This window comes from Spermophilus citellus (genome assembly GCF_964194105.1).
Source record: "Spermophilus citellus genome assembly, chromosome: 8".
Taxonomy (NCBI): Eukaryota; Metazoa; Chordata; class Mammalia; order Rodentia; family Sciuridae; genus Spermophilus; species Spermophilus citellus.
The window spans coordinates 31,348,667-31,375,266 of NC_138189.1; the positions used below are offsets into that span (position 1 = coordinate 31,348,667).

Genomic DNA, 26,600 nt, shown 5'->3' on the forward strand with positions numbered 1-26,600 from the left:
ACTGTGGATGAAACCCTGGGGCACTCAACCACTGAGTCACACCCCCAGTCCTTTTTAATATTTTATTTAGAGACAGAGTCTCACTGGGTTGCTTAGCACCTCACTTTTGCTGAGGCTGGCTTTGAACTCACAATCCTCCTGCCTCAGCCTCCCAAGCTGCTGAGATTACAGGCATGCACCACTGTGCCTGGAAATTCTTTAAGCTATGTGTGTACATGTATTTCACATGCAAATCCACCAAGCAAAGGATCACTGTTAAGATGAGAAGTTAAAAACATTCTCAAAGGGTTTGAATTGTGTGCACAGGTCCTGCTGGGGATTAAACCCAGGGCTTCGTGCATATATTAGGCAAGTGCTGTACTACTGAGCTATATCCCCAGCCCTGAAATGTTTTAAAGAACACATACCTTGTATCACCAGTGTCCTTTTTGAATGCAAAACCCAAAATTGCTATCTTCTTATCAGTCACTGTATTAAATAGACTATCTATGATCCGAGAAGCAAATCTCCTCCTCTGGTAGTCATTCATGTCTATGACCTGAAATAAATGTATAATTATGCAATATTAATTAAAAAAAAGTACAGCCCATGACATTCATTACTCAGAATTATGGTGGGGCTTCCTATATGAACATAAAGCTTATATATTTACAGAAGACAAAGATTAACCAAACACTTTGATGTCTATAAATTTAAAAATAAAAAGAGGGCTGGTGATATAGCTCAGTTGGTAGAGTGCTTGCCTCACATGCACAGGTCCAAGGTTCTATTCCCAGCACCACAAAAAAAATAAATAAATAAATAAAAAGAACTACCCAACCCCTTCATTAAAGCCTTACTGAACATTTTCATTTTTACTTGGCTTGATCCGGCATGCATCGGGATGGGATGGACACAAAGATGGGGTGCATAGCTAATTTTAACTATGAAGGCATTTGAGATCCAACTATAAAGACAGCCTAAATAAAACAATATTCTCCATAACCACTTTCTCCAAACCCTGTGGAAATAAAGCTTTAAGCAATCAAATCTGAAAGTAGGTCCCTATGTGCTTATGTCTCACCATTCACCAGAATTTAGTTTGAAAGGAAAATGGTCAGGGTATAGTCAACGTGCAGACTTAACAGCTACCTCTGGACAAATCAGGACACCACAAATACTTTGCAAGGTTTTTACCTAAATGTTATGAGACTAATAGTATCTGATCACCCAATGTGTTAAAATTTAGACTGATGACAATGCTCATAAGGAAAGAGACTTTTTATTTGAGGTTCTAAGTTTCTAGGGGCCATATCAAACCTTGAGAACTTGGGAACTGAGCCCAAAATGTTGGAAAATTAAGATTTGATCTGTATTTTGCTGGATTGAGTGACATGACCCAGAGTGTATATTCTCCCTAAAAAGCAAGCATTTCCTTAGGTTCCTTCCCATATCTTTTGCTGAAATCTGAAAAATTATAAACTCGGGAAAAATATAGTATCAAGTATAGTGGCCAGTACCTTGGACAAATTATTTAACATCTCTGTGTCAATTCTCTCATCTGAAAAATGGTTTAATGTTAGTGATGAGGATTAAATGAGATACTGCATGCAGAGTGCCCTACAGAGTACTCAGAACAGGGTAAGCAAGGGTTTCCAACATTAGCTCTGTGAATATGAAAGGGACAAAGCCAAGTGTCAGTTGATGCAAGCCACTCAAAAGCATCACAATACAGGTTCCTCCTTTAATCTGTATTTATGCCTTTCAAGATAGAGAATTATCAAGAACTAGATAGTTTTTTATTTTCTCTGGGAGCATATTTAGTTATGAAATTAGAAAAAAATATTGGTTTATCAGAAATATCCATCACAGTTGACTACCAAAAAAGACAAACATCTAATAAATAAACCTAAAATAAGTATATTGATTTGAGTTCTTAGGATAAATTCCATCAAAAACACTTCACAAAGGGTGATGTGTTTAATTATAATCTAATCAGAAGTTAAAGATTATTAATACCTGCTGCCAATAACGAGCTACTTCAGGCAAATTCAGAGCCTCACAGAGATAAACCAAATTTAGGACATCCTTTTGGAAGCAGCTCCCACCAAAACCTGAGGGCAGAAAAAAAATCAACAATATTTTCATGTAAGAACCAGAAACTGAATCATGTGACAAATTCTATACCACAGAGGATCCATACTAAGATTTTTAATAATAAAATTCCAATGTTAGAAAATTAATGAGTTTGTGTAAATTGTGTGAAATCTATCAACCCCTTAAGTAATTTCCAAAAATTTTCTAACAAAAGTTTCAATATGGGTACATTTGACATTTTGTTTTATTTTTACCTTCTTTCTCTATCTCTTTTTCTTTCTTTCTCTCATTCATTGGATATGACTGCCCTATATCTCTTACTCTTCAGTAGGGCTAGCAAACTCACAGGAAAGGGCCAGTTGGTAGATATTTTGTGGGCCACACAGTCTGTTGCAACTATTCAATTCTGTCACTGTAGCTCAAAAGCAGCCATAGACAATAAATAACAAAAACCGTTGTGTGTTCCCATGAAATTTATTTACAAAAACAAGCTTTGGGGTGGATTTGAGTTAAGGGACAATTTGCTCACCCTTGATCTAGTGTAATTTAGGGTGCAATGAGGGATGGCATGAGCTTTGGAGTAAGACACACCTGGCCATTTAGTAGTTGTATGATTTTTGAGCAAGTTGAAAAAGCCTGAATCATCTCTAAAAAGGAAATAACAACACATTCCTAACAGGTTATAAAGATTAAATGAGATATAAAAAGTGCTGGTACAGAACCTGGCACATAAAAATGCCTTCAGTAAATTGTAGATATTTTTATTAAAGTATAGCTAGAAGAAAACATCAAAAAGATATAAAAGGCCAGGGAAACTAGTATGGGAAATGACAGATAGTCCCTGAAATACTAGAATTTCTGCCTATAGCCCAATCTGTAAAATATCCTATTGAGTGTTATATCAACCTTATTAACTTAATACAAAAATACAGTCAATTCTCATTATTTGTGTAGTTATATTCGACAAAGTCACTACGAACACTGAAGCATTGCTCCTAAGTAAAATACAGGGTGAGGTTGCTGCAAGTTTCCACTCATGTTTTTTTCAACTGATCAGTACAGCACCTAGTTTCACACATGCTCATGTAATACATACAACTGGTTCACTAATGCTGAACTCATGGCCAATGGTTCTATAATTCACACATATTTTCTCCATAAGACACATCACAACCTTCTTGCACTTAGAACCACTAGACAGCACTTGGGCACTCCACTTGGGGGCCATTTTAAATCATAAAGTCACCAACAAAAAGCACAAGTATCGCCAGGAGCAATGGCGCACACCTGTAATCCCAGCAGCTCAGGAGCCTGATGCAGAAGGATTGTAAATTCAAAGCTAGCCTTAGCAACAGTGAGGCGCTAAGCAACTCAGTGAGACCCTGTCTCTAATAAAATACAAAACAGGGCTTGGTGGTTGAGTGCCCCTACCCCCCCCCCAAATAAAACCCCACAAGTATGTGAAAAACTGCCCACAAAGGACACTTGTTTACAGTATAAGAGTTGGAATATGAAGGCAAAGCATTGCCTTATTCAACCTTGCAGACTCAGATGCCACACAAATTCTTCACTGTTCCGCTTATCAGAGAATTATGACAGCCTTAGTATTGATTCTGAGATCACCAAAAAGTTTTAGGGAGTAGAAAAATTCACAAAACAGAAAAATTCCCAAAATGTATTAGTAAGAAAAACAATAGTGAAATTTGTTTCCTACTTGCTTAAATAAGGTGTTACTTAGTATTCTTATGTGGCCCCCAAACTATTAATTTTTTCCTCCAAAACACTGAACTATGTTTATCCTATAATCAGTCATTACTAAACAATATAGGCAATTTTTGCCTCACTTAGGAAGTCCAGGGTAGGCTGAAGGACAAATATATAATAAAATCTTTTATTTTCTTAAAGGATATTGTGTTTAAAAAAAAAGACTTCCCTGAAGTTAAACAAACCCATATTGGTAGAGGAAAACGTTAATTTACCAACACTGGCTTTTAGAAACTTATTTCCAATTCTCTGGTCCATTCCAATGGCTGTTGCTACCTCTTCCACATCAGCTCCTGTTGCTTCACACAGAGCACTTATGGAGTTAATGCTGCTGATTCTCTGGGCAAGAAAAGCATTTGCTGCCTTAAAAAGAAAAAAGAAGAAGGAAAAGTATGGTGAGGGGAATAAGTGATTTTATACATCAGTACCATGCTTCATTGAGTTGATGCAAATGTTGTAGAGATACAAAAGTTACTGATGACCTAAATTAAAGGAGATAATGGATGGTCTGGTAAGAAACATGTTTTAAATAAGAAAAGATGATTTTAAAAAAATATTTATTTTTTTTAGGTGTAGTTGGACATAATCTTTATTTTATTTATTTACTTTTATGTGGTGCTGAGGATCAAACTCAAGGCCTTGCACATGCTAGGCGAGAGCTCTACCCTGAGCTACAGTCCCAGCCCCAAGAAAAGATGATGATTAAGGAAAAAAAGGGTAAAAGAACGGAAAGAGTGATAAAAAATACTATCTCAATATAGCTTCCATGTTACATCTTATTAAAATTTTTGAATATTATAAGAATATTTTATACTCTGATATTTGATCCCCTTAGAAAAATTAGTTCATAATCTGAATGTGCAAGAACATTATCTTCAAAAGGATAACATTTTATTAAAATTAAGAGAGTATCGGGCTGGAGATGTGGCTCAAGTGGTAGCGCGCTCGCCTGGCATGCGTGTGGCCCGGGTTCAATCCTCAGCACCACATACAAAGATGTTGTGTCCACCGAAAAAACTAAAAAATAAATAAAATTTAAAAAAAAATAAATAAAAATAAAATAAAATAAAATAAAATTAAGAGAGTATCTGGGGCTGAGGCTGTGGCTCAGTGGTAGAGTGCTTGCCTAGCATGTGTGAGGCACTGGGTTCAATTATCAGCACCACATATAAATAAATGAATTAAATAAAGGTCTATACATCTAAAAAAAAAAAAAAGAGTATCTGTGTAGCTTATCAGATTTAAGAGAAAAAAACACTTGGCTTTAAATTTATGGAAGGTAAGTGGGGTATGTGGCATGTAGCTCTGGCCCCAGCTGCTTGGGAGGCTGAGACAGGTGGATGCTCAAGCTCAGGAGTTCCAGGCCAGCCTGGGCAACATGGTGGGCCTGTCTAAAAACAACAGTATTTAATGGGGAGTTGAAAGCCATGCACTAACCAGCTTGGAAAGCTCTGAAGACCAAGTATTGGTGGTAAGAATCTTTTCCCTGGGAACCCAGTGCTCATACACAGCACACAGCGCCTGCACAGCTCTCTGGCCCTCTGGGGTCTCATCCCCTCCGATCAGTACTCTATCTGGGTTCTTAAGGTCCTTGATGGCTGTTCCCTCTGCCAAGAACTCAGGGTTGGACAGCACCTAAAATCCCGATACAAAGCAAAGGTTTAAGTTAGAAATAATTATGGGCAATCCAAAGCCATCAATATCTACATAAGAAGAACCAGACTCGAATGCTTCATTTTTTTATACCTGTAAATTCAGGTTGGGTTTTGTGTTCGCGTCAAAGATGCGACGAATACTTTCTGCTGCTCGCACTGGGACTGTGCTTTTCTCAGTCACAATTTTGTACCCGTTTGAGTTTTGCACAATGCGTCTAGCACAAGCTTCAATATACTTCAGATCTGCTGCCCGGCCTTTCCCCATTCCGTAGGTTTTTGTTGGAGTGTTCACCTGATGAAAGTATATGGGACAAAGAGTGATTTCAGGATATTCCTCAGACTATCAATTCATGGTCAAGTGGGAAGGTCACTACATCAGCAGTCATGATTGAACTCTCCTTACTTCCATGGAAACAGTGCATTTTATAAATATAATCATCAGAAGAAAAAACTTGAAACATCTGGAGAACTCATTCAGTAAATTTTTGTTGAGAAGCTACTACATATGTGCCAGATACTAGAGTAGGCAGGTTCCAAGCTAACCCTTGGAGATACAAATGGATGAGAAAGTTTTCATCCTAAAGAAGTTCAAGGTCTGAAAAGAAACATGTTTCCTCTTCTTTCATTTTTTTTTATTGTATGCAATGTATTGTCATAGTCTCTAAAAATAAACTTTGAACTCCTTTTTAATTCCATTTCTATAGCCCTATATCAATAGCTTTTTGAAAATGTTTGCAGAGTCGGGTATGGTGGTTCATGTCTGTAATCCCAACAACTATGGAGGCTGAGCAGGAAGATTGCAAGTTAAAGTCCACCCTGGGCAATTTAGGGAGACCTGCTCTCAAAACCAAAAAATAAAAAAGAGCAGAGGATGTACCTCAGTAGTAAAGTATCCCTGGTTCAATCCCTAGTACAGAAAAAAAAAATTGCCATTTCATTCATGAATGATTCCTTAGCCCATTAAAGCCAGATATCAGCTAGCATCTTCAGAACAAAGGATACTACATGCACAGGACTTTCAAATGGCAAGAAAAATAAATCATACTCCAGAGTCTAGGCATTTAGTCTTGGCTTAGCAATAACATACCACTTTGCGCAAGTGTGGCTGCTTCTGCCTCAACAACCTCAATGGTAAATAAGTACTCTATAATAATTAACACATGAGTCTAAAATACATAAATAATAAAAATGAATGTGCTATCAAAAGTTTAAAATTTAATAAGAGGAATAATTTTTTAACGGGTAGTAAATAGCATTAAACCTCTTCTCTTGACCAGCTTATGATTATGACCTAGAAGGAAACTAATAAAGGAACCAGGCAAAATAAATCAAAACTTGAGGATTAAGCTGAGGTGTAAAAAACAGGAGTCATTTGCATGCATGGAACAACTTAGGATACTTCTTAGACATGGAAGGCAGGGAGCAGAGAAGGGCAAAGATGGCTGATGGGGGAAGGCAAGACGGGCTAAAGATGGGAGATGATCCAACAGCTTCCCCTGGTAAAGTAGCTCTGAGATAACAGTTGAAAATTGATTCCTATGAACCAAGTGCAGTTGAACATGCCTATAATCACAACCACTTGGGAAGCTGAGGCAGGAAAATCAGTGTAGGCTACTTAGCAAAACCTTGTCTCAAAATAAAATAAAAAGGGCACTTTAACACTGAGCTACATGCCATTTTGTATTTTTTATTTTGAGACAGGGTCCCTCTAAGTTGCTAAGGGCCTCGCTCAGTTGCTCAGGCTGGTCTTGATCTTGTGATCCTCCTGCTTCAGCCTCTTGAGTCGATGGGATTATAGGTGTGTGCCACTGTGCCCTCCTTATTATCAAATTTTTATATAAATTTGATATTTTTCATGATGAAAAGCATACAGCAAGGAAATAAAAATGATCCAGAGAACAAAGAGAACTAGAAATGTAGACCATGAGTTAGACAGTACTAAATTCACTTATCAGGCAAACAGAATAATAGTTTAGAAAGATTCAGGGCAGCCCAGTCTGGATCACCAAAAAAGCAAGTATAAAATTGGCTATTTGTGCCAGAACCACCCTAAGATAGCACTCTTATCACCAGAGAACAGATTACTTTTAAGTGTCCTTTTTACAGAAAATTCCCCTATTCCCATTCCAAGCTTCAGTCATCTAAAAGTGGGATTAAGGTAACTTCTTGATTTCCTAAATCTAGATCTCAGATTAGAACTTTCTCTGGATTTATTTGTTCAGTGATTTGAAATGATATACATGATCATATAAGTACAGGGTTTGATTAACTGACAAAGTATCATCAAAATTCAATTGGACATCTCTTTATTAAGCAATGTTGTAGCTTAATAACAATGAGAAAGTCAATGGAACTTTTATATAGATGAGAATACATTAAAATTCACACAGCAAAGAAGAATGCTTACAGATATGAATACCAGATCAGCTTCTTTGATGGCATCATCAATGTTTGTAGAAAAAAATAGATTTTTTCCTCGACAGGATTCTACCACTTCTTTTAGTCCAGGCTAGAAAAGAAATTATACATACAGTTTACTAGTCATAGGAGATGACCTAATACAGTGAGCTGTGTTTGTTAAAGGGGAAGGTTATAATGTAATATAAAGGTCTAAACTGGCTTTCAAATAGCACCTTTATAGACAAGCCAAGGCTCATACACGAAATGCCATTAAATGTACAGTATATGTTATCACCATTAAAGCAAAATTGAACTTGCACAATCAGAGCAGAAGCTCTAATGTGCTTTGTCATTGTTTACTGTGTGCCTGACTAGTTCATAAGTTAAATATTAACTCTTGAGTATCACCTTGATTTTCAGATAATTCAAGGCCTTTTGTGATTTCAAGTTAGAATGATTTTGCATTGTCATCATGAATGAAGCATTTTACTCCCAATATCTCAGGTCAATTGGTTGTGAAAGGCAATATTTACTCTGTACATACATACCTAATTCAATCTTACCTAAACTTTTTTTTTTTTAAAGTATGCCCCCAATTGCTTAAAGACTCCACACTAGGCCCTCCCCTCTTAAATTTTTTTTTTAATTTTATTATTTATTTTTTAGTTATTGGCGGACACAACATCTTTGTTGGTATGTGGTGCTGAGGATCGAACCCGGGCCGCAAGCATGCCAGGCAAGCGCGGTACCAACTGAGCCACATCCCCAGCCCCACCTAAACTTTTTTTATATGTAAAATCTCTCTCTTTTACAAAAAACATATTGAATTTTTTTAAAACTTTTTCCCATACAATTTAACAAGAGATATACTTATGCTAAGAATGCTGAAGCTGGGCACAGGGACATGAGCCAGTAGTTCCAGCTACTCAAGAAGCTGAGGTGGGAGGATCACTTGAGCCCATTAGTTTGAGGACAGCCAGGGCAACACAGCAAAACTCCATGATAAACAAAACAAAAGAAGACTACTGAGATGTACAAAGTCACTTGACAAGTATTTTTGCAAAAAAAAAAAAAGAAAACAAAGCCTATCTAATCAAACCTGTCTTATAGATCTAACTACCAATTTACATGAAATAAAGGATATAGAAAAATAAAATTATAAACCCCAAGGGAACCGGGCATGATGGCACACCCGTATTATCCCAGTGGCTCAGGAGGCTGACGCAGGAGGATCTCAAATTCAAAGCTAGCCTCAGCAACTTAGCAAGACCCTAAGCAACTTAGAGTCTCTAAATAAAATATAAGAGGGCTGTGGATGTGGCTCTGGGTTCAATCCTGGGAACAAAATAAAACAAAACCCAGGGGTCTCAGGACTCAAACAGCAAAATCAGAACAAAAAATTCTACAAGATAAACAAACCAGTTTCTTCAACCAATTAATTTAAGAGAAAAATAAAATAAAAGGAGAGGGAAGGAAGAGGACATTAAATATTGTGGACTTGGGCTGGGGCTGTAGCTCAGTGTCAGAGCACTTGCCTAGCATGTGTGAGGCCCTGGGTTCGATCCCTAGTACCGCATAAAAATAAACAAATAAAATAAAGGTATGGTGTCCATCTACAACTACAAAAAAATAATAATTAAAAAAATATATTGTGGACTAAAGCCGGGGCAGTGACTCATGCCTGTAATCCCAGCAACTAGGGAGGCTGAGGCAGGAGGATCATTAGTTCAAAGCCAGCCTTAGCAAAAGTGAGGTGCTAAGCAACTCTGTGAGACCCTGTCTCTAAATAAAATACAAAATAGGGCTGGAGATATGGCTCAGTGGTTGAGTGCTCCTGAACTCAATCCCCAGTACCCCTCTCCCAAATATTGTGGACTTAAAAGATACTTTGGTATCAGTCTACTGTGAAGTATAGATCTTACTTAGATCTTGATTCAAATTAACTATGGGGTAAGAACATATATAAGATTTCTTTGGTTACCAATAGAAAAATATGGAAAATAAATAAATGAAAGAATTCTTTGGTTTTTTTTTTTTTTGGTGCTGATTGAACCCAGGACCTTAAGCATGCTAAGCTCCTTACTCTACCACTAAGTTATACCCTCAGCCCCCAAAATTCTCTCTGTCTCTCTTTCTTTTTTCTTTCTTTTTTTTTTTTTTTTTTTTTTGGTGGTACTGGGAATTGAATTCAGGGCCTTACGCATCACATAGTAGACAGCACTCTAACACTAAAGTATACACCAGCCCTTTTTATACTTTTTTAAAAGTCAGTTATTAGCTTTATTACATTAGCAGTAGCACATTCATTTTCATTATTGATCTGGCCTATATAATTATACCAGGCAAGACTTCTTGTATTGGCAATAAGCCAAATGGAAAGGGTTAGAGAAAGGGAAGGAAAGATATTCTGTACATCAGTCTGACTTCTTCAGTTCTTTGGAATGAAGAATTTCACTTCTCACAAACATCAAGAGCTCTGTGGGGCTTTTGTTTGTTCATTTTTTAAATACTTTTTATACTTTTTTATTGTGATACCAGATCTTGCCAAATTGCCAAGGTTGGTCTTGAACTTATAGTTTGTCTCAGTCTCCCAGTCTCCGGGAATGCAGGCATGTGCTACCATACCCAGCTTCTACCTTATCATAATTAGGTTAGAATGATACTTTCTATGAAAGAATTTAAATGCCAACGGAGCTACACCCCAACCCTATTTGTTTTTTTTTAAATGAAGAAAGTTAACAAAAAGACAATGACTATTCAGTTGATATGATAACACATAAGAAAGGTATTAACATTAGATGTCAACATTAAATGTTAAATGTTAACATTAGATGCTGTTAGTTCACAAAATGGCTCTACCAATTTACATCTTCACCAACAATGTATAAAATTCCAATTACTGGGCTGGGGATGTGGCTCAAGCGGTAGCGTGCTCGCCTGGCATGCATGCGGCCCGGGTTCGATCCTCAGCACCATATACAAACAAAGATGTTGTGTCCGCCGAGAACTAAAAAATAAATATTAAAAATTCTCTCTCTCTCTCTCTCTCTCTCACTCTCTCTCCTCTCTCACTCTCTCTTAAAAAAAATTATTAAAAAAAATAATAAAATAAAATTCCAATTACTGTACATTCTTATTAACATTTGGCACTGTTGGTACTTTTATTTATTTGTTTGTTTGTTTGTTTGTTTGTTTATTTATTTCTGGGGGTTGAACCCAGGGGCACTTTACCACTGAGCTACATCCCTAGCCCTTTTATTTTTTATTGTGACAGGCTTTCACTAGGTTGCTGATCCTCTCAAATTTGTGTCTTCCTGCCTCAGCCACCGAAGTTGCTGGGATTACAGGAGTGTACCAGTTTATTTAACTACTCTGATAAGTATACTTTATTTTTGAAGACTACACTACCAGCAAAATTAATTACTGAATATTTAGATATAAGTATGGATGTACATGATTTCAGGTGACTTGTGGCTCTTTAATGGATATCAGAATTAGAAAACTCTCTACCAAGCTGTCTTTATAAAATGTTTTTTAAAAGAAGAAAGGAGCAAGCCAAATATAGTAGTAAGTTTCTTTCAACAGGGAGAATGCTATAACATGAAGTTAAAGAACTATTATGGCAGGTGATCTGGTAGGAGAAAGGACAAAGCACAAAAAGGGTAAAGGTAAGAGGGTAAAACCACACACATGAAGAACTTTCTAAATCTGATTCAGATATGAGTAAACTTGGAATGTTGAGTGGCTACTACTCTGTGAATGCTTTTTCATGGGCTCATAAACAAAACTACTTGAGACTTCTCTTCTAAAAAAGAACTTGTGATCCTCCTGCCTTTTTTAGTTTTGAAACAGGGTCTTGCTAAGTTGTCGAGGCTGACCTCAAATTTGTGATTCTCCTGCCTCATCCTCCCTACTTCCTGGGATTATGAACTATGGCTAAATAGAGTCTCAAAAACTAAAGACTATGGCTGATAGAGTCTAAAAAATAACTCAACTTTTTCTGGGGAATAAAAAGGAATATATTTGTGTTGGATACAAAATACTACCATCAAAATTTCAGATACTTTCCTGCTGGGTTTCAAAAGCATATCATGAATTCATTTTATGGTGAAATAATAAAGGGATCTGGATAGTTCATTTAAATAAAAGCATATTTTCCAAACTATAAATTCTCCAAATTCATGAAATTTTGAAATTCTAGGTAATTCTTGGTAAGAACTCTATGGAAGGCTCTGTTATCCATCCAAGTTTTATCTGATGTTAAGTACAATAATCTAAAAATATATTGGACTTATATTAACATTATAAGCAACTAAAGTTTAATTTATTTTAATAGGATACCACCTTTTAATTCCACTACAATATGGTAACCATATTAACAGAGGAAATTAGAACATAGAGCCTAGCACAGTGGCACATGCCTGTAATCCCAGCATCTAGGGAGGCTGAGACAGGAGGATCAGGAGTTCAAAGCCACCATAGCAATGGCAAGGTGCTAATAAGCAACTCAGTGAGACCCTGTCTCTAAATAAAATACAAAATAGAGCTGGGGATGTGGCTCATGGTCAAGTGCCCCTGAGTTCAATCCCTGGTACTCAAAAAAAAAAAAAAAAAAAAAAAATTAGAACACAGAGAAAACAATTACCATAATCTCACTGCAATTAATACCAACATTACTAATATTCTGATATACTTCTTCTTTCTCAAGTATACTCATTTTTTCTGAGTATACTTGACATACTTCTCATTTTAATGTACATGACTTCTATTATTATTATTATCATTATTATTATTATTAATTTATTTTTGCAGTGCTAATGCTAGAGCCTGGCACATGATCTACCACTGAACTATGCTCCCAACCAAACATCCATGACATTTTGTATCCAGATTTTCTCACTAAATTTCTTATCATCTGCTGTAACCATAGATTTTTATGTTAATAGTATATACAAAATATTGAACAAATAGTAAGAAAACAGAGTACAGCGCAATGGTGCAGGCCAGTAATCCCAGCAGCTCTGGAGGCTGAGGCAGGAAGATCTCAAGTTCAAAGCCATCCTCAGCAATTCAACGAGATCCTAAGCAACTTAGCAAGACCCTGCCTCAAAATAAAAAATAAAAAAGGCCTGGGGATATAGCTGAGTGGTTAAGTGTCCCTGGGTTCAATCTCCGGTACCAGAAAAAGAAAAGAAAACAAACAGATGTTTAATACATTTACCTCATAAATAGGAAGGGTAGGAGAATTCCATGCGTTGATTCTTGATTCATTGACATCAACAACTGTTACTCTGATTTCGGGGCACATATGAGCAATGACACTACATGTGGGTCCTCCAACATAGCCAGCCCCAATGCAGCAGATCTTCTTAATTTCAAACATGATTGTACTAGAAGGGAAACAGTAAGAATGTTCATTCTGCAAACAGAAAATTTCAAGAAATCCCATTGCACATTCATTGCACTTTAAAAACTGTCAAAAGAGATATCTGGAAAGATTTCCTATATTCACTCATAAGAATTATGAAATAGTGATTTTAAAAAATAACATTCCAGTTGGATGACCTAGCATGTTCTCAGCTATGAAACAGATGGAAAAAATTATAGTAACTGATATTATTAGAGAAGAGTCACAACAATTATGACCTAATATTTAGAAAGTCATGAAGCAGTCAAGCATGGTACATATTCGTAACCCCAGTCTGTAGGGAGGATGAGGCAGGAGGATCACAAATTTGAGGTCAGCCTCGACAACTTAGTAAGACCCTGTTTCAAAAAAAAAAAGAAAAAAATCATGAAGCAAAATAAGGCCTCATTTTGGCCTCAAATAAACCTGGAGAACTTTGCTGAGGGAAAGCTCCAGGGTAAATTTACACACCAGTGCAATTCTTCCTTAAGCTGTGGTGTACAAAGGTGAATTATACAACAGGTTTGACTAACATGAGAGATGTTAAGATTAGTTTCACAGCCCAGAACTGGGCTCTGAGATTATCCTCCTGGCTGTGGTTTAAATGTCTTCAAAAAAAATGTGTTGGAAACTGAATCTCCAGTACAACTGTGTTAGGAGGTGGGACCTGATGGGAGGTGCTTAGTTTGTGGGGCTCCAACCTTATGTATGGATCAGTGCCTATTATGAATGGGCTTAAAGCTTTGAGTTTGATCTCTTGCTCTCTGCCCTTCTGCCAGGGAATGACACTGCAAAAAGGTCTTAGCCTTTAGCCCCTCCATCTTAAAACTTGCCAACCTCCAGAACCTTGATCCAGGAAATTGCTGTTCATTATAAATTATCCACCTCAGATATTGTTATAATACAGAGAGAGAGAGAGAGAGAGAGAGAGAGAGAGAGAGAGAGAGAGAGAGAGAGACTGAAACTGACTTTGAGCAGGGCGCAGTGGAGCATGGCTGAAATCTAGAAGCTTGGGAGGCTGAGGCAGGAGTATTACCAAGTTCAAAGCCAGCTCAGCAATTTAGCAAGGCCCTAAGCAACTCAGTGAGGCACATATGAGCAATGACACTACATGTGGGTCATGTGGCTGGGGATGTGGCTCAGGGATTAAGTGCCTCTGGGTTTAATCTCTGGTGGAAGGGAGGAAGGAAGGAAGGAAGGAAGGAAGGAAGGAAGGAAGGAAGGAAGGAAGGAAGGAAGGAAGGAAGGAAGGAACAGAGGGAGGGAGGGAGCGAGCGAGGGAGAAAGGAAGGAAGGAGCGAGCAACTGATACTCCCTACATACTTAGTTTGGCTTCTTAGATTATTTTGAGGTATACTGGGCAATGACTTTAAACTCTTTCTACTCCACAGAAGCAATGAGATGGTTAAATAAACTTCTGTGGGCTGGGGATATACCTCAGTTGGTAGAGTGCTTGCCTTGCATGCATAAGGCCCTGGGTTAAATCCCCAGCACCACCACCAAAAAACAAACAAACAAAAAAACAACTCTGTGTTACTAAAGCTGTAACACAGATTTTGATAGGTTTTTAAAAGTCATTAGATGAACTGATTCACACTAATCAAAATTACAAAGAGCTGGCCAGGCATGGTGGCCCATGCATGTAATTCTAGTAACACAGGAGGCTGAAGCAAGAGGATGGCAAATTCACGTCTACCTGGTCAACACAGTGAGACTCTGCCGCAAAATAAAAAATAAAAAGGGCTGGGGATGTAGCTCAATGGTAGAGCCACCCTGGGTTCCATCCCCAGTATTTCAAAAATAAAATAAACATGAACAGAGTTTGGAATCATATGATTCTATTAAGGGAAGAAACACTGTTAGTGATATACATAAAAAATTTAAAATAATATGTTCACATGATTCAAAAATTAAATGTTATAACAAGATATACACTGAGAAGCCTCAATTTACTTTTTCTCCTCTACTCTGTTTCCCCAGCAGCTCCTTTGTTTCTTGTATATCCTCTCAGTGCTGTTACCTGAAACCACAACTAATACACATACACACACATGCACACACATGTTCTAATAATCTCTTCTTTCTAAACTGAGGAAACAGAATACCACATGCTCTACCAATACCTGGCTTTTTTCACTTAATGCATTCTGAAGGCATCTCCCTTTCTTCCTGCCCCATTTTGCATGTGTATTTACAAGAGATATTTAAGCCATGTTCTAAATCTGATAAATTCTCTCATTAATAACCTGAATGAGTTAATAGTTCTCTATTATCACTTGCGAAGCCTACTTACTATTCCTATTAAGCCTTTAGGATTCCAAGATTCACCTTGGCAAAAATACCGAGTCCCCCATAGTTGACTTGTGGCATCCATCCCTCTTTCCTTGCTTCACCCATCTTCTACTTTCACTTCTACCCTTCACCATTTTTCAGGCTTCTTGTACCTCACACATGGAGAAAGAATCTACATGGGCAAAAAGACTATATCGGAAGGACTAGGTGACTAAAGCTCAGAGGAATGTTCTGAAAATCTCCGACTGGTTCCAGACTATTCCCTTCTTCCTCACAAAAAAATTAATATTCCCAATTTAAGGGCACAACAGAGAATTTGGCTATGGAGAGATCTAGGTCCTGACATTCAAGTATTTAACAACTGATTTGGAGAATAATTCAATGAAACATTCATTAAATACCCCACCAAGTAATGGACACCATTGTTGTATGTACTGTGAATACAATAGTGAACAAGACAGACCAGCTCCTGCTCTTTCTTGCACAGCTGCATTCTGGTAGGGAAACACAAAATAATGGCAGTTGTGAAAGTTTCACATAATGGAAACACACTGGTGAAAAAGTGAGAACCTGTGGGGAAAAGGGGTCCTTTAGATAGGGTAGTTAGAAAAGGACTCTGAAAGGTTGACTTTGCAACTGGTTAAAAAGATGAAAAAAAGTTGCTCACAACTAAGTAAAATGGTTAAATTATACAAAGACTATAATCAATTAAATGACAAAATGAGTGTTAAAGTCCAGAGGAAAACAAACATTTCAAAAAAGAAAAGGAAAGTAAGTTTCAAGGTAGATGTAGAACTTGAACTTGGTCTAAAGATTGGGTAAGATTTAGAAGGAAAAAGAAAGCAATGAAGAACATTCCAGATGAGAGGAAAAAGAAATGAATAAAGACAAAAGAAATGAATTCAGAGAAATGAGAAGATCTTCTCAGTTGAACAAAAAATGGAGAAGGTATTAAGGAATAATAATCAGAAATACTTATCTCCCACAGTGGAAAGGAATTTTAAGTGAGTCTTGAATGTCCCTCTCAGAAAAGTCAGACCATAACAATCCATAAGGCTACAATTTAAAAACAATGTAACATAGCAGAACATAACCATAATAATCAAAGGTGTTAATGTAGCTCAAATCTACTCCACTGAAGGGAGCTGGGGAGTGTTAAAGGAATAATAAACCTGAAGTCTGGAAAAGAGGAGTGAAGAACAAGAACCACATGCTATTTGATGCAATATTTATTTTAATACAGCAAAAGAATAGTGATGTGGAATCTGGAGGTCAGACCTTTTCTGGTTTCAGAGAAGCAGGGACAGGAACAGGCTTTTCCATGCTTCCCAAAGATTGTTTTGCTCTGTTCCTTTTTTTTTTTTTTTTTTTTAAGTACTGGCATTGGGGATTGAACCTGGGGTACTTTACCCCTGAGCAACATTTTCATTCTGAGAAAGGGTCTCACTAAATTGCTTATGGCCTCGATAAGCTGCTGAGACTGGCTTTGAACTTGGATCCTCCAGCCTCAGCCTCCCAAACTGCTGGGATCTTAGGTGTGTGCCACTGCATCTGGCTGTTCTGATTCCATTCTGATTTATGAATTCAGATTCCGAGATACCAGGCTACTAAAAAGTAATAACCTGGATCTGAGACACAGATACAGTTGGCCATCTGAATCTGATAGTTCTGCATTCAGATTCAACCAAGTGCAAATTGAAAACATTTGAAAAAAAAAATTTTCTTGTTATTATTCCCTAAACAATAAAGTATAACAACTTACACTGTATTAAGTACTACAAGTATCTAGAGATGTTTTTAAAGTATACAGGAGGATTACCTAGATTATACACAAATACTACACCATTTTATCTAAGTGACTTGAATATTCTTGGATTTTGATATTTTGTGGGTGCCTTGGAACCAATCCACCACTGATTCCAAAGGATAAATGTATTCCAGACACTGCAACAAATCTCCAAGCTGCACACAGTGGCACACACTTGTAATCCCAGTCACTTGGAAGGCTGAGATGGGAGGATTGCAAATGCAAGGCCAGCCTAGAAAATTTAGCAAGACCTGGTCTCAAAATTAAAATAAAAAGGTCTAGAGGGGGTAGGCACACCTGTAATCCCAGCAGCTTGGGAGGCTGAGGCAGGAGGATCCCAAGTCAAAGCTAGCTTCAGTAATTTAGCAAGACCCTGTCTCAAAAACTAAAAAGGGCTAGGAGACGGGGTTGTAACTCAGTGGTGGAGTGCTTGCCTCGCACATGAGGCATTGGATTTGATCTGCTGCACCACATAAAAATAAATAAAATAAATGAGGGTATGATATCCATCTACAACTAAAAATATTTTTTAAAATTTTTTAAATCGTTGATTGACCTTTATTTATTTACTTATATGTGGTGTTGACAATCAAACCCAGGGCCTCACACATGCTAGGCAAGCACTCTACCAACTGAGCCACAACCTCAGCCCAACAAAAATATTTTTTTTAATTTTTATAAAAAGGGAGCTAGAGGTGTGGCTCAGTGGTTAAGCACCCCTGGATTCAATCCCTAGTACCAAAAATAAAAGTGAGGAGGGGGTCTAGAGGGACCAAAGTTACAGCTCAGTGAGACAGCACTTGCCCAGTATGTGGAGGCCCTGGGTTCATGTCTAGCACTGCAAAAAAAAAAAAAAAAAAAAAAAAAAGAGAGAGAGAAGGGGGGAGGGGGGGAGCTGGGGTTGGAGATGTAGTTCAGTGACAGAGCACTTGCCTGGCATATCGGAAGCCCTGAGTTCAATCCCCAGTACTGGGGGGAGAAAACCCTCCCTTACTGAAATAGTAATAGTTCCATTCTAGTGTATATACTAGTATAGTCTTCCATAGCGAAGACTACAATAAATCAACACCTGGGACCAATGAGTGTATAGAGTGTTTACTTTCTAGAGCTGCAGGGATGGAGATCAGATCCTAAATTGTGATGATTTCAAAGAACTAACATACTAGAAGACTACCGAACAGCTAGCTAGCCTCCCTTGCTAATTAAAACCAGTTTGCTGGGCTGGGGATGTGGCTCAAGTGGTAGCGCGCTCGCCTGGCATGCGTGCGGCCCGGGTTCAATCCTCACCACCACATACCAACAAAGATGTTGTGTCCCCCGAGAACTAAAAAAAAAATAAATATTAAAAAAATTCTCAAAAAAAAAAAAAAAAAACCAGTTTGCCTATAATATCTACAAAAGATAATTTGAAATTCTGAACCAGAGACCCTTTCAGGATTACCACTCAATCCTATAGCCAAGAGGTTATTTGGGCGTTTTTTTTTTTTTTTCCCCAGTTGTACTGATGGTTGAACTCAGGGATGGTCTACCACTGAGCCCACATTCCCAACCCTTTTTTATTTTAAAATTTTTAATTGTAGATGGACACAATACTTTTATTTTTTTAATGTGGTGCTGAGGATTGAACCCAGTGCCTCACACATGCTAGGCAAGCACTCTACCATTAAGCTACAAGCCCAGCGCTTCTTTATTTTGAGATAGGATTTCATGAAGTTGCTCAAGCTGCCCTTGAAGTTGTAATCCTCCTGCCTAAGTTTATGGAATCACTGGAATTACAGGTGTGCACAATGGCATCCAGCTATTAGGAATCTTAACAAAATCTATGACTTCAATCTCAACAATGATAGGTTCTGTTAACATTCACATAATAAACATAGATTAAATATCTACTTGATGCAACTCTTAGGCTTAAGGAATTCGTAGTTTAAAAAAGCACCCTGAGGATAACAGTTCTTATCTCCTGCTATTCATGGCTATATCCTCACACCTAGAATGGAAGCCCCTCAATAAACTTTCATTGAATAAGTAACTTTTCACAAGGACCTCTTAAGTTGCAGGCTTGTGTTTAAACAGCTTAATTTAAATGGCTAATCACAGTATTTTATAATAAGGAACCAGAAGCATGCTACCATGTTTTCCTTTTAAAAAAAAATATATTTTTTGTTGTTGTAGTTGGACACAATGCCTTTATTTTATTTATTGTTATGTGGTGCTGAGGATCGAACCCAGCACCTTCCATGTGCTAGGCAAGCACTCTACCACTGAGTCACAACCCCAGCCATGTTTTCTTTTCTTTAGTGGCCCTAAAGAACAGTAACATTTTCTCCCAAAGCATTTTCTCCCATTTTCTTTTCTGAATTGTAAGACCATATTTCAGCTTCCCTTACATTGAGCAACTGAGGCAGATAATTGATGGTAGGTGGATCAGTATTATAGAACTGAATATGTTTTAGGACTTCATTTTGGGTATGATTCTCTTGCTACTTCATATGAAATATGGTTTGTATATGATAATGGGAAAATTATTGAAAAAGCCAGATGAACAATCCGTACAAATCCAAATAAATATCACTTGAAATTTCAATGACATCCTCAATAAACTTTAATATGGAGGTTGATACAGTGTTAGTGATGCACTTTGTATAACATTTTCTGAGTCCATTTTCTATTTCTACTTGTCGGTATCCTCTGGTCCTCTATTATGCTATCAGAAAAATGATATTTGCTTACTGAATAGGTCATTTTGAAATGAGTTCTCACCTCTGTATTTTGAAAGTTGCAACACCCAAGCCATTCCAAAACTACTCTTCATGTAAAAATTTCATAAATTCAGATAAACATTTCAACCTAGAAGATGTCACTAACAAATAACAAATGCCCCACAGTGCAATTTAAATAAAATATAATCCTTCTGCCCACAGCCTTCTTCAGCACTCTTCATAGATAACCAGGAGCTAAACAATGGGCCTTAAAGATGGAATTCTCAACTTCACATTTCATTTTCAGTTCCAGAAATTAAATATTAAGATATTTGATCCAATAAAAATATTTAACCAGTGAGAAAATGTTAACATTATCTCTAAAGAGCATTTTGCAAATCTGTGTTAACAAGTAGAGGAAGATGGTACAGATTTTATGCTAGAGAAAGGAGAACATGAATGAAAGAAAATGGGATCCTTTCAACCAGCGTTTTCTAGTGCTTACCTTAAACTAGATGCTGTGTACTAAAAAAGCACATCTCAGAGCAGACAGTTGGCTCTTTCATTTTCAGAACCCCTCTGAAGAAACAGACCAGACTACTGTTCTCCAATTCTTAGGGGATTTTAAGAAACTCAAAGACTCACTGTGTCTTTGAGGCCAGTCTATGGAAAGCTACTTCTCTGAACATCATGAATAGCTGCTTACCAGTCAATCCCTCTTTCTGTGTATCAGAAATCTCAACTCTACTTAATTATCTTCTTATATGTAGGACGTACAATTTTTTCAAGATCTCACACAAACATGGTCTCCTGAAGCACGCAGGAAAGGCTCCTTTCCCGACAAGTAGTAGTACAATTATATGTGTAGCGGTCAACAATGGTTTGCAGGCAGCCTACACAGCCATCACGATAGAATGTCTTGGGATTTTGCCTTCAAAGGGGTTTTCTGACTTCGTTTCTCTTTGATTTCAAGTGGCGGCCTGAAAATAGCGGCAGTCCCCCCAGGTGAGCATACTCTAAACCCAAACAAAAGACTAGACTCAGACCAAACTGAGGTCCCCATTGAAAGGACCGCTTCCTTCGGTGGACGCTCGGCTTTCAGAAGCGGAGGGGGAAATCTCGTTTGCATCCAGCCAGAAAGTGGATAAAAGCAGAAAGAGAAGAGTCTTAGAGGCGCACGAATCTTGAGTAAGGCTATCTCATCTCCAGGGAAGCAAATACAAAACGCGATTCCCGCCCGGAGCCAAAGAGACTGGCAGCCCAGGACCCAGCGCAGCTAGAGACCTGGAGCAGCGCACACACCCCGCCCTGCTCCCTCCACGTCCATCCGCGACCCGGGAGCATCCTGACCCGGCGGCGGGGCTAGCTGGGGAAAAGCGCTTACCGCTTCCAAGCCCCGAGCTCCGCGGCCGCTTCTATTCCGAACGTTCGGACTGCACCTTTCTCCCGACCGGTTGCAGCAGCTTCTGCACCCGCAACCTACTCCGCCAGATCTCCCTTCAGCGCACGCCCCTCCCTCAGGCTGCCAGACGCCGCACCCTGAGTCCCGGGCCAGTGCCCGTATTTAAAGGCTTCTGCCCGAGAAGGCGGAGGCTTCATTCCCATAGAGCCAAGCCCTCCAGGACTCTGCCCTCAGCCGCTAGCCTGCTCCACCTCCCGCCGCCGCACGAGGCCTAGGGCAGGGCCCCGATTTCCAGCAGGGCGCAGGGGCGGGGCCAGGCGGGGCGGGAGGTCCCGCCCCCGACAGCTTGAGCGAATCCGCACAGGCCAGCTCAGCGGCCCCACCTCTCCCGCGACTGTGCTAGCGCGCGGCGGGTCTAGGCTGCTGCGTGTAGGAGGTTTAGTCCTCTTTTTGTCTTCTGGATAGTCGGGAGGCGGACCCTCTGCCCCTGCTTCGCTGTACTGGTAGTCGGCGTTGAAGCGGGAGACTGTGTCAGCCAAGCAGTGGGCTGCCGGGGACTCCGGGAAGGGGTAAAGAGTGTTGCGGGCCCAGGCGACCGGAAGGTCCTGCCCCCTTTCCGGTCTTCCCTACTGCTGGAGCGCTGTCTTCCTGTGCAGCTTCCTAGACCGTGTGGCATGGTCCCAGAGGGTGGATTACTCCCCTTCCACACCCTCCAGGCCCTGGGTCTGCTGCGCCCTCTGGGCCCGCGGCCTAAGGTTTAGTCACGTCCGGCTCGACCGCCGCGTCTGGGAAGGAGGCGCTGAGTTCCGTAATGACTGGACCACTTAGTGTCCCCGCCCGGTCCTTGGCAGGCGAAGCCGGACACCCACGCCCTCCAGGCGAATTTTCCATACAGCCAAATTCAGAACCTGGGGTGTCTGTGCGTGATACATAGCCGGCAGTAAGCAATGTGTGTCTGAGAAAGAGGAAAATTAAAGTATGGAGCCCGCCCACTCTTAACGTGAAGGGCAGTTCCTGTTTCTTTCGCTACTCCGAGATCATTTTAAGCCTCAAATCTTAGAAGGGAAAAAATCAAGCATAGTCATAATTTTTTTTATTTCCCTAATTAAATGAATTACATCAGGTGACGTAATCTGTACTTGGAAGTCGAAAGTGGTTTTTAAATACAGTCATGCATCCGATAACGATGAGGATACTTTCTGAGAAATGTGTCATTAGGCACTTTCATTGTGTAAACATCATAGAGTGTACTTAGACAAACTAAGCCGGCTGTGTCAGTAGGCAATATAATCTTACAGGATTATCATCCTGTATGGGGTCAGTCCTTGACTATTGTGAGAGTTAATGCAGCGCATGACTTGTAACTCATGAGGAGAGTGATTAAAAACTTATGAAGGATCCCTTCCTGAGACCCTGTCTCTAAGTAAAATAAGACTGGGGATGTGGCTCAGTGGTCCAGTGCCCCTGAGTTCAATCCTCAGTACCCCCCCCCCAAAAAAAAACAACTTATACTTATGAAGGTACATTAAACTATCATGTGGATTGTGATTGTCTTAATGGGATCATGGTGATAACTTTAAGAAAATTGTTGAATGTTAATTTAACTTGCTGCAAATTGTAAAAAGTGTGATAGACTATGTAGGCTTTGTACATTCAATGCAGTTCATTCATCCAACAAATATTTATTAAGGGCTGACTATGGGTCAGACACTATCCTAAAGGCAGAAGATGCAAAATGGACTGATTCAATTCATTCTTCCAAAGCTCACGTGCTTACAAGCCACTGCAATGCATGAGACAAATAATATAGTAGAGGTATCTTTTTGAATTTAGCATTGATTTAATTTGTTGTTAGAATAAACCTATTCTTCCCTTTATTTTGAAGACAACATTTTTTAGTATGTGTGAGATCCTGGGTTCAATCAAAAAAGATATTTTTTTTTTTGCATAGTGTTCACCTCACATTCTTTGCACACACACACATATATATATATATGTGCGTGTGCATATATATATATTTATTTTAATTGTTGATGGACCTTCATTTTATTTATTTATATGTGGTGCTGAGAATGGAACCCAGTGCCTCACACATGCTAAGCAAGCATTCTACCACTGATCCATAACCCCAGCCCTCTTTGTTGTTGTTTTTTAATAATAATTTTCAAAACAGTCAATAGAATCTCAAATTAGAATATCAATATTAGCTAGAATGGACCATTGAATCTAGGACAGTACTTCTCAAACTCTAAACTAGGGGTTCCCTAACAGTAACCGGGGCCTTTTTAGAAGATCCACAAGGTCAAAACATCTTCTTGATAATAATATACTATTTGCTTTTTTCACTCTCATTCTTTCACAAGTGTACAGTGGAATTTTTCAGAGGTTATATTATGTTGTAACAGATTAAATACAGCAGCAGAAATAAAAATCCAGCTGTCTTTTCAGTCAGATATTAGAGATTAGAAAAAAATACAATGTCAGTCTTCTTACTAAATATTTTTGAAGAATATAGTGATTTTGCATAAAACATGCTACTTATGGGCTGGGGATGTGGCTCAAGCGGTAGCGCGCTCGCCTGGCATGCGTGCAGCCCCGGTTCGATCCTCAGCACCACAAACCAACAAAGATGTTGTGTCCGCCGAGAACTAAAAAATAAATAAATATTTTAAAAAATGCTGCTTATATTAACATGTATAGTTATTGTTGATTTAAAGGAGTTTATATTTTTCATAATTTGTCACTTTTCATTTTTGATACGGTAAATAGATACAGCCCATCCAAAAACCCTTTTTGTAGTCTTCAGCTTTTAAACTTGAGATTTCTGAGACCAAAAATTTAAGAACTGCTGATATAGTTTGTTTGTTTTTTGTTTTTTGTTTTTGTGGTACAGGTGATTGAACCCAGGGTCTCACACATGCTAAGCACATGCTCTACCACTGAGCTATACCTCCAGCCCCAAACCAGTTTTCAAATTTTGTTTCATAGAGCCTTAAATTTCTCTGGAGGTTTGTCAGAGTCTGTTAGAAAAGAGAAGTAGAACGTTAAATGCAGGGCTCTGGGTATCTCTTATCCCTCTCCTTCTAATCAGAGCTGTTCTACTTTTATCTTCTTTATAGGTAACCCTTTCATGTAGGATTTCAGTTTACAAATGGGTTCTTCTTATTTTAGTTGTTGATGGACCTTCATTTTATTTATTTATATGTGGTGCTGAGAATGGAACCCATTCTAGCTAGTATTGATATTCTAATTTAATTTGAGATTCTATTGACTGTTTTGAAAATTATTATTTAAAAAAAAAACCAACAAAGAGGGCTGGGGTATAGCTCAGTAGTAGAATGCTTGCTTAGCATGTGTGAATTTAAAAACCATTGATTCATTCATTGAAACAAGTATTTTCCCCAATTGTTGATTACATGGTATGATTGTGCTATTTAATGGGACTGTAATTGTGAGTAAAGGATGATGTGTTCCCCACCTTTGTAAATTTTACTCTATGGGGGAATATCAAACAATCATCTAGAAAAATGTAAAATTAAAACTACTAAATGATGCAGTGGTGCACACCTGTAATCCCAGCAATTCTGGAGGCTGAGACAGGAGGATTGCAAGTTCCAGACCATTGCAAATTCCAGAGGATTGCAAGTATTGAAACCTGAGCAACTCAATGAGACCCTGTCTCAAAATAAAAAAGAGGGCTAGGGATGTAGCGCAATAGTAGAGCACCCCTGGGTTCAATCCCCAGTACCAAAAAATAAAAATTTTATTAAAGAAAGGTGCTCATGGGGGCTGGGGTTGTGGCTCAGCGGTAGAATGCTCACCTAGCACGTGTGAGGCCCTGGGTTTGATCTTCAATACCACATAAAAATAAATACATAAAATAAAGGTATTGTGTTCAAATAAAACTAAAAAATATATATAAAAAAAAGAAAGGTAGTCATAGGGGTGTATATAATATTCAGCATAGTAGATCATAGATATTTCTCAAGTTATAATGATTTCTAAAGGAAATACAGGCATTAACTAGAAAGAAATGAAGAGGGTAATTAGAGGAATACAAAGAGTGAATGTGGGATTATCAATTACAGTCATCTGATTGAAGGTAGCATGTCTAGGACAGTAGCAGTGGAGATTCAGAGAAATAACAGATTCAAGAAATGATTGGGGATTAAAAGTAATAAAGGCTTTGATAATATCCCTCCTTGCTACTTCATGTCACACCAAGGATGACACTTTCCTGAATTCTGACAGTAAAGGTTAGTTTTATTTTGGACAAATATAGTTAAAAGAATCCTAATTTACAGTTTCTCAAATTCCACAGGTACCCTTTTCTAAAACTGATCTGAGAACAGCCCATTTCACAAAAGAAGGGCTTACCTTTCAAACAAACAAAACATGACTGTGATCTATTACCCAGGTGGAAAATTCTTCCTGGTGCCAAACAAAGTGATATTACTGAGTTCTGGTTTTGAGCAAGTCACCTATAATGAGTAATCAAAGATCCTCAAATTTGATGCATATTTTTGTTAAGGGTGAAGTTCAGAGTAAGCAACAGAACATTTGGGGGACTGAGGGTATAAGCTTAGGGGAAGATTTTGTGCTTAGCATGCACAGGCTCTGGGTTTGATATCCAATTGCAGAAGGAAGGAAGAGACGAAACAGTAAATTTTGGCTTATGTTGGTAGGGTCTGAATGTCAAACAGAAGATGCCAAAATTAGTGACCTTGATTCTTTTAAAAACAACTTGACAAACATTTGAACTTATATCCAATCTCTCTGTCCATCCCCTCCTCCTCTCCCTCTCTTTTCTCCCTCTCTTCTATACTGGGCATCAAATCCAGGGCTTCATACCTGCTAGACAAGCATTTTAGCACTGAGTTGTATTACCCCAGCCTTCAATATTATGATGAATCATTTTTTTCCACTTATCTTCCCCTTATATAATGTTTAATATTTTCTATTTTTTATTAACAAAATTAGTCCTAGAAACATAGTAAATGCCAAATTAAAATGTGCACACCATTGGCTGAAGTCAGAGACATTCTTCAAATTTCCAAGATGTGTAGTCAAGTTGATTCTGACACTCTGAGCAGGAACT

The 26,600-nt window shown here is 38.5% G+C and overlaps 1 protein-coding gene across 1 annotated transcript in view; it reads right to left on the reverse strand.

Annotated features, from left to right (window-relative positions):
• UGDH (UDP-glucose 6-dehydrogenase) overlaps positions 1-22,336 on the reverse strand; it is a 28,031-nt gene extending 5,695 nt beyond the window's left edge. The window contains exons 1-8 of the mRNA XM_081304879.1: positions 21,485-22,336; positions 13,117-13,285; positions 7,903-8,004; positions 5,587-5,787; positions 5,278-5,475; positions 4,056-4,203; positions 1,999-2,093; positions 408-538 (exon numbers count right to left, since the gene is read on the reverse strand). Coding sequence (XP_081161005.1) covers positions 408-538; positions 1,999-2,093; positions 4,056-4,203; positions 5,278-5,475; positions 5,587-5,787; positions 7,903-8,004; positions 13,117-13,278 — 1,037 coding nt within the window. The 5' untranslated portion in view covers positions 13,279-13,285; positions 21,485-22,336. The remainder of the gene's footprint in view (positions 1-407; positions 539-1,998; positions 2,094-4,055; positions 4,204-5,277; positions 5,476-5,586; positions 5,788-7,902; positions 8,005-13,116; positions 13,286-21,484) is intronic.
• Between the last annotated feature and the right edge of the window lie 4,264 nt (positions 22,337-26,600).